The sequence below is a fragment of the Setaria italica genome, chromosome V, assembly GCF_000263155.2.
Source record: "Setaria italica strain Yugu1 chromosome V, Setaria_italica_v2.0, whole genome shotgun sequence".
NCBI lineage: Eukaryota > Viridiplantae > Streptophyta > Magnoliopsida > Poales > Poaceae > Setaria > Setaria italica.
The window spans coordinates 28313157-28321252 of record NC_028454.1 but is presented as its reverse complement, the minus strand read 5'-3'; the positions used below and the strand labels follow the sequence as shown (position 1 = coordinate 28321252).

At 50.9% G+C, this 8096-nt stretch overlaps 2 protein-coding genes across 2 annotated transcripts; both read right to left on the bottom strand.

Moving 5' to 3' along the window:
* Positions 1–80: 80 nt before the first annotated feature.
* On the bottom strand, positions 81–3653 carry LOC101756369 (GTP-binding nuclear protein Ran-1). Its single transcript, XM_004969084.2, has 8 exons — positions 3133–3653; positions 2977–3046; positions 2480–2536; positions 2267–2384; positions 857–946; positions 600–779; positions 438–515; positions 81–361 (listed from the first exon to the last, which is right to left on the bottom strand). Exons 1-8 carry the CDS (start codon positions 3133–3135, stop codon positions 292–294), a joined length of 666 nt encoding a protein of 221 aa, XP_004969141.1. The 5' UTR covers positions 3136–3653; the 3' UTR covers positions 81–291.
* Positions 3654–3775: 122 nt separating this feature from the next.
* Positions 3776–7120, bottom strand: LOC101755969. The gene is made up of 2 exons (XM_004969083.4): positions 6957–7120; positions 3776–5109 (listed from the first exon to the last, which is right to left on the bottom strand). Exons 1-2 carry the CDS (start codon positions 7024–7026, stop codon positions 4061–4063), a joined length of 1119 nt encoding a protein of 372 aa, XP_004969140.1. The 5' UTR covers positions 7027–7120; the 3' UTR covers positions 3776–4060.
* Between the last annotated feature and the right edge of the window lie 976 nt (positions 7121–8096).

Genomic DNA, 8096 nt, shown 5'->3' with positions numbered 1-8096 from the left:
GCAAGACTTTTGATGCGTCAACCAAACCAACTTGGCAAACCAGATTAATGGACATGTCAGGGGGGTGGATAACTTTAAAATCAGAGGGAAAAAAACGCTTTATTCGACAATCAAACCATTTCCATGGCTAAATGTGACCAGTTCTTCAAATCTACTAGAATCTAATGAGTAATAATAGTGAAAACATCCACCAAAACACCTTGGTCGCTGCAAAAAAAACTTCATCCTGAAGTACATATGTTTGCTTAGGGCACAGAACATGACTACTCGGGCAACGATGTAAAGCGACGTCTACTCGATCAGGTCGTCGTCGTCATCTGGCAGTGGTTGAGCTGCAGCAATTACCAGGTCGGCTTCATGCCTGCAAAACCAAGCAGTAAAAAAAATTGGGCAGCAAGGTGGCGAGAAATTATGGTTTCCATGGTTAAGACACTTACTGCTGCTGGGCGACCATGTCAATTGTGACATCTGGAGGACGGAGAGCAGGGCTTTCAACAAAGTGGAGATTGGCATCACTGACACAACAAAAAATAGGTTGGTTTACCCACGTCGAATAAATAGATTGCTGAAGAACAAGAAGGTTACTAATTGAAACTCACCCGGCAAGCTTCTTGGCAAGGTACAAGAAAGGCTTCTCGAAGTTGTAGTTGCTCTTAGCTGAGACCTCGTAGTACTGCAGGCTCTTCTTCCTGTGGAAAGTCACCTGCTTTGCTTTGACCTGCCTATTCTTCACATCGACCTTGTTCCCACAAAGCACAATAGGGATGTTTTCACAGACCCTGTATCAAGAATTTTTAGTATGTTCACATTTGGTTAGGTGTCTGAAACCATTTGTTAAGTTGGGTTCTCTATATACCTGCATAAATCACGGTGCCAAGTTGGAACGTTCTTGTAAGTCAGCCGTGAAGTTACATCAAACATAATGATACCACACTGCCCGTGGATGCTGAAAAGAATAAAATTAAAATTATTACAACATATAAATGAATTTCCAAGTTATCTTATGCAACATGATACTGTAACATGCTCAAGCACAACACACAAGTCAGATTGCAGCTAACAAGTAACCACATGGCATTCAAACACAAAATATGTATGGTAAATATTAGATTTATAAGAACTTAAGAGCGATATATCAATAAAGCAATCATGTTCAACCCCATAATAAGAGAGATGCATGATGGAGACTGTGCATCACCTCCTAGCCGAATGCAGATACACAAAGCGAATTTGGAAGTTCGTGGCCCAATGGCTGTCACAAGAAAGCCTGCAACCTGGTCAATGGAAACACAGCATAACGGCCATAGAATGGTAGACCAATATCACAGGGATCCCGCGTAAAGCGACCAGAAGCCTCGCCCTACTCATTATGTGGGAAATATGGAACAAGCAAAATTCTAGAATCTTCCGCTACCAGGGTTCTCCAACGGCATCGCTAATGGCGAAAATCAAATCCTCAACCAACCTTTGGATAACACTATGTGTGCTTTTTTTTCCTTACTGTCTTCCTTCATTTTTCCTTTCTGTCTGGTTAGCCGGCTGTAACCCTACTTTATCAATGAAATATGCACACTCTCGTGCCCTTTCGTTCAAAAAAAATAAGAGAGATGCATATGGCAGACCACAAGTGCAAGTGCTCTTGTCCCATGCCCGATATGTTATAGGTCAAAACTTCAAACAAACAATAAATTCCAAACTAACCCCCAATTAAAACAACCATATATCATTAAAAACAGTCGCAAAGTTCACAGGTCGATGTGGTCGAGCAACGTGGTACGCGAAAATCCGAGAGGTTTTTAACAAAACTCAGCATGGTATCTGAGAACACAAAAGACCCTAAAAGCACAAAGTCGAATCGAACTAAAGAAAAAGAGGTCAAAATATTAGCGCTTGTCTTGTATACTAAATAAACATGGTTATTTCTACCACAAAGAATTCTAATGTACTAAAAGTGTCAATACAATGCCATGATTCGAATATGAAATTTGGAAGCATTGACAACATGTCAACAATTGCAGGTCATCCAGATTTCACACTTGTAATGATGTGCCATATACTTAAATCTTTTATGTGCAAAGAAGCTATAAAACATTACAATGCACCATTTATTGTTTTGATTTTGCTCTTTAGCACCCCTTATAAAAATTTTCTCTCTCTCTCACTGATTCAGATTACCTCATAGTTCATACAATACTAAGTAATATCAAGATAAACTAACAACAACCATTTAAAATTGGAGTCAACATTGTTTCTCCACAATACTTACTAGTATCCATCCCTGAGCCCACCAAACTTCTCCTGCCCTGCAGTGTCCCAGCAGTAGAAGCGGATCTTCCCGCAGTTGGTGTGGAAATCCAAGGGATGGACCTCAACACCAATGGTGGCTGCAGCAGGCACGATAAATGAAATTAGTTACAGAAGATAGGAGTACATAACAACATGTATAGTTCGCTAGAAAAGATTATATATAGATACTCACGTTCATACTTCTTCTCAAACTCGCCAGTCAGATGCCTCTTCACGAAGGTGGTCTTGCCTACAAGACGCAAAGATGACTGCTTTCAGAATGGAATAGGGAGGGGGGGAATAGGCCTAAATTCTGATGTCCACAAATCTGTACAAAAAGTGTATTACCGTATTGGTGAACCCCATTGATCGACTAACATTTTTAATTTATTGAAGAACCCCAAGGATCCCTCCCCTAATCTTTTAAATTTAATGATGTTGCACCAAATGTACAGTGCTTTCAGTTAAGCAAAAAACAATAGTCCTACGACATTATTAGCATCTAAACCAAAATAAACACGTCTTCGTGAATTCGGATCAAAACTAAACAATAGTCGCAACTCGTCCCTCCGTCCCGCAATCGTGGTTTAGGGTTTCAAATCAAAATTATCATGGTCGCACTAATCAGGAGGCAATCTCAACAAGCCACAAAATAGATACTTCTTATCAGAAACAAATCGCGCGACTCACCGGTGCCCCCGTCGCCGACGATGACGAGCTTGAAGCTGGGGTAGTCGACTGTCTGCTGATTTGGGAGCGCCTGAAATCGAAAACAAAGACAACGATGGAGAATGTGAGGAAGGGGATTGGAACTTATCACGACAAAAGGACGGCAGCGGCGATCACCATTGGCGGCGGCTTCCTTGCGTGGGAGCCGGAGATGGGCTGAGGTCGGTTCTGAATTCCGGGTCCGGGAGGTGGCGAGGTGGAAGAGCAGAAGGGATCGGTTGGAGGGTTTTATGCGCGGCGGTAAACCCTTCTCCGAGTTTGGGTTGGGGATGCCACAAGATTCATTGTCTTGCTTTATTTCCACGCTAAGTGGAGATGGATTGAAATATTTCCTGTTGGTGTGGACGTCGCACGCACGCAATTGCAACGTGCGCATGGGCTCGGAGAGCCTTATCAATTCCAGCCCGTCGCCGGCCCAGGAATGAAGAAATCCTTGAGCCTATGTGGTGGATCGTGCTTGGGTTCCACCGAAGGTTTCTTTTCTTCGTCTCTCCTCTCTCTAAAGCCTAGCCAAAAGCCCAAAACTGTTTTGGATGCCCATTTACCGTTGTGCACGTTCATATTGGGGTTCATGTGAAACTCTGAGCTCTGAAACAGCGCAACGAGATCCGTTTGAGGTACACGTCATCGTCGTCGTCGGTCGTCTGCGAGTAGTAACAGATGCAATCATGCAATTGCATCTTGGTCTCAGTCTCCCAAGCCCCGTTTCAATCCTCTTGACGGCCAAGGTGATGGTTCTCGATCTGTCGATCTATCAGAGTTTGGAACAAAAATACTAGTAACATTTGCCATTAATCCCGTGTCGTTAAAGTTACTCAAAAGTCTTATAAACCCTCGAGCCAGGCCACCGCCTCCCTTCTTCTTCACAAGAAAAACTCCATGCACGCGCCACTGCAACCGCAACCACAGGGCGCGCACGGCACGGCACACATCTCATATACCAAGCGCACACCAAACCAAAACGCCTACCAGTACTAGACCCACCACACGCCCACCATATTACATCACCGCGCGCGACCGAGGCGCGTGCAAATCAACAAAGGCCTTACAGCAGCAGGCGGCGGCCGGCGGCGGGCTTCTTGCGCAGCCCGACGAGCGAGGCATCGTCGACAAGTGGCCCGCAGAGCGTGCCGTCGGCCTTCATGTGGTAGAACGTGCTCTGGAACACGACGCGGGTGCGGTTGGCGATAGCGGTGAAGTCCAGCACGGCGCGCTTGTACCCTCCCGTCCCCTTGGACTCGTACGGCACCTTCACGGTGGCGCGCGCCGCGAAGGCCTCGGCGACCATGGACCCGGTGCAGCCGTCGCCGGCGTCCCCGACGGCGAAGGAGAGGCGGTAGCTCCACCCAGGCACGGTGCGCACCTCCTGCACCAGCGCGCTCTCCCTCCCGCCCACCAGCTCCACGGCGCGCGCGCCCTGGGGCACCTTGAAGTGCGCGGCGTCCACGTACTTGACGGCCTTGGACGACACGATCATCCACGCCGGGAGCGGCGAGTGGTCGTCCTCGATGTTGGGCGGCACGAGCACGCCCCACGACGCGTTGGGAAGGAAGTAGGGCCCCTCCTCGAACCCGCCGTTCTTGAGCATGTTCCCGCGGACGAGCGTGGGCGGGTACAGGGCGCGGATGGCGACGCCGTCGATGAGCGGGCCGCAGGCCGGGTCCTCCTCGACGCCGGGGTTGTGGATGACGAGCGTGACGGTGTCGAACTTGGCCTTGAACGCCCAGGCGTAGGAGTCCCAGCCGTTGCTGCCGTAGATGGTCTGCATCGGGAGCACGCCCCACTCGGGGCTCACCGAGACGTTGAGGCGCTCGGCCTGCGCGCAGGTGCGCGCCGCGCTGAAGGTGATGGCGTAGTAGGCGCCCCGGGTGACGGCGAGGCGCTGGCGGATGGAGGCCTCGTTGCCCAGGCGCACGGCGTGGGCGCCCTGGGGCACAACCAGGAGCATGTCGCCCTGCTTGTGCCCGGACTCGATGTACTCCACGAAGCCCGACGTCTCCCAGAGCGGGATGGCGTTCGCGCCGCGCACCACCGTGCCGTTCACCAGCGCCGACTTGGGCGGGCCCTCCTCGAAGTTGCCGTTCGGAAGAAGCCCTGCATCATCATCGTCAGTGATCGATCAGGCTGGCGACTGATGGAGCAAATTAAGTTAATTAAATTCATTCATATGCAGAACTTGAGCTGGATGGCTTTCTGATGCGATCAAAGTATGTGACTGAGGGATCATGTGCAAATCAACTGGCCACTGCAGTCTGCGGCCTGTTCGCTTCAGCTTATTCAGCTGGCTTATCAGCCACCGAACAGTGTTTTCCTCTCACATCAAATTAGCTGTTTTAGCTTTTCAGCCGGCTTATAAGCTGAAACGAACAGGCCCGGGTGATTGCAGAACGAAGCTGAAACTAGGAGCTGCTACTCGCGGAGACCAGTCACGGTCAGGAGCTCAGCTGCCCGCCCGCCCCTCATGTTCATAATGGTGTGGTAACTGTAAGCGGCAGTCCTTTTTTCGAGCTGACAGGGTGCACGTTAGCATGCTAGCCCCGCCCAGCTACTGTGGCTGCTGTATGCGCCTGTGACCAAAAGTCTGTCGGTTCTGCGGCTGTGTCGGTCAGTCGGTGGGGGGCTCAGCGGACGCATTCACGGCTGCCCCATCCACCACATGCAGAAGAGATCTGCACACGGACGCATGGGTTCCGATGCAACCGAACGAGACCAAATCGAACACACCCGAAATCCTGCTTACTACTCCATTTCTTATTCCTCTTTTTTTTTTTCATATCAACACCGGCTAGAATAACACAAGTATAAACACCAGTATTATACATGAACTAAGTAGTAAATAGAGAATATGCAATGATACGATAGCATGATTGGTCTCTTTTAAAACTGATGAAAATGATGCTTTGGGCGAGATGGAACACTTTTGATTAAGTGCCAGGGTGGACAGAATCCCGTGGTATGTCGACTCGACCAGACCAACATGCGATGGATTAGACAATCAAATTAATTTAGCGGGAGCACAGCTAGCGAGCGCCATGTGAGGTGTGCGTGGCCGTGTGGGGGCACCAGTATACTCGCATCGCACGATGCATGTTCATCTACTAATCGAGCCACGAGCGCGTGCATGATCAGCCCGTGACAGCGACCCGGCTGGGAATCATTTTGCCGTGATCTGTGCTAACCCGGGGCATTAACCACGTGAACGGTGAGGAAAGCCGACGTGCCTCCAGCTCCAGGTGATTTTGGAGCAAGTGACCACTGAACCCGGTCGACCGGCCATCGGTCCAACGCGTACGGCATCCTGATCAGATTGGTCGTTGGTGCTCTGCTACGTACTATGTGGTGGCCAGTCCCATGGCGCTACATGGGTTAGCATTTAATACATTGACAGTATACAGGAACAGGAGTACGCATAAGTGTGTTATTAGCCAATCATTTGTGCGTATGTGCACATGGAACGAAGAAAGGTTTGGTTAAGGTACAAATATCAGAAACATCTTTGTGGCACGAGCGAACAGCTGAAACATTGGAACTATGCATGCACGATTTCTCATAGCTAGTGAAATAGTAGTGGCATGGGACCGTAGAATTATGACCAGTATCCATATACTGATATTATGTAGTAGTATACTTTTGTGGACACAGTGATACTAGAATCCATATGACCGCATATTATGTTTTTCGTGGTGTTTACGATCAACGACAGCTCAGCATATGGACACGCGGGAATCGTATGTTGGTTAGCTTTGAGAACTATTCCGGCCGGGAACTGGGCTTGGAAGCTCTGAAGTCTGAACAGAGGCCCCTTTGTTAATGTTAAGGACAGGACAACTCACTCAGTCCTATCTGTGCTGTACCAGCATCTACTGAGAACTGAGCAACAGCATAACAGAACGAGATATATAATGATACGTACTACAGCATGATTAGCTCGGAGCTCTTACCGTCGGTGACGACGGCGGCGGCGCGCGCCGCCGCGCAGACGAGCAGCAACAGCGCGACGCGGCGCATCATGCCTCTCCTCCTTCCTCCTGCTGCCGGGGTGCTTCTCTTCTGTTCACAAGGACTCCCTCTCCCCTGCTTTGCGGCTGCGAGTCGAAGGACACGGGACGACGAGCAGAGGACGGAGCGCGGGCGCTACTTATAGAGGTACCCCGCGGCAAAACGCCCCCGAGGCTAGCGCCGAATATCTGGAATGCCACTGCCGTGACGTGTCCCGCCCGCGTCGGGGCGGAACGGACGGACGCGCCGGCCCGGGGGCGCCTTCCCAGTTCGAGGGTGAAGTGGCTGTCCTGCCCTCGCGCGGGGACAGCCCCTGCGTGTGGTCACATGGCCGGTGGGTCCGCGCCCTCTCGCTCGCCGCGGCCGCGTGGGCGCGTGGCCACTCGCTAGCTAATTGCCTAGTTCAGACACGAGCGCGCTTGCTCGGCCGAGAGAGCGCGGCCGTGGACTGGTAATCTGGCTGCCTGTGGTTGGTTTAAACTTTAATGGGTTAATGCTCGTCATCGTCATCTTCATGGCCATGAGCACATGATCCGTCGAGACCGCCTGTACGACACCACTGCGCACACAGCTCGTTGCACGTACCTTACGACTACTGTTCCATTAGCGGACGATCCTTGACGCCGGTCGCGGCATCGCAAGGAAACGAAGGAAGGATTATTTGGCTTGGCATCACATGCTCATGACACAACCACCACGACCGCCAACGCACGACAGGAGCCTCGTCGATCTGGAACATCGGCCAAGATACCGTCAACCACGACGGCCTGGCCGGTCTTGGGGTTGGGCACATGGCGCCATGTGTACGTGCGCCGTAATTCATGCGCCCCTTGCTTGTCGCTTGAGAAACTGTACGAACTAACCAAGGATCCGAGCTCGCTTGCACTCAACAGCGAGATAAGCCAGCAGGAGCGGCATGCAGTGACGGGGCCCAGGACACGGACACGCGAGATCGGCGGATCTGTGCGTCGAGGCCGCCGGGGTCTCGGCCTCATGCTCCTGGACGTGCCATCTCTATTTTTCACCCACAGGCTCGCATGCGCTTCGATCGCTAGCACTAGCTGGCTCGACATGTCAGTACG

Excerpts from the sequence above, each read along its gene's own strand:
- LOC101756369 (XM_004969084.2), bottom strand. Across the intron at positions 2,385-2,479 it reads GTTTGAGAAGAAGTATGAAC|CCACCATTGGTGTTGAGGTC; the intron begins GTGAGTATCTAT and ends TGCCTGCTGCAG. Across the intron at positions 947-2,266 it reads GGGCTCAGGGATGGATACTA|CATCCACGGGCAGTGTGGTA; the intron begins GTAAGTATTGTG and ends TATTCTTTTCAG.
- LOC101755969 (XM_004969083.4), bottom strand. The coding sequence starts at position 7,026 with ATGATGCGCCGCGTCGCGCTGTTGCTGCTCGTCTGCGCGGCGGCGCGC. Across the intron at positions 5,110-6,956 it reads CGCCGCCGTCGTCACCGACG|GGCTTCTTCCGAACGGCAAC; the intron begins GTAAGAGCTCCG and ends ATGATGATGCAG.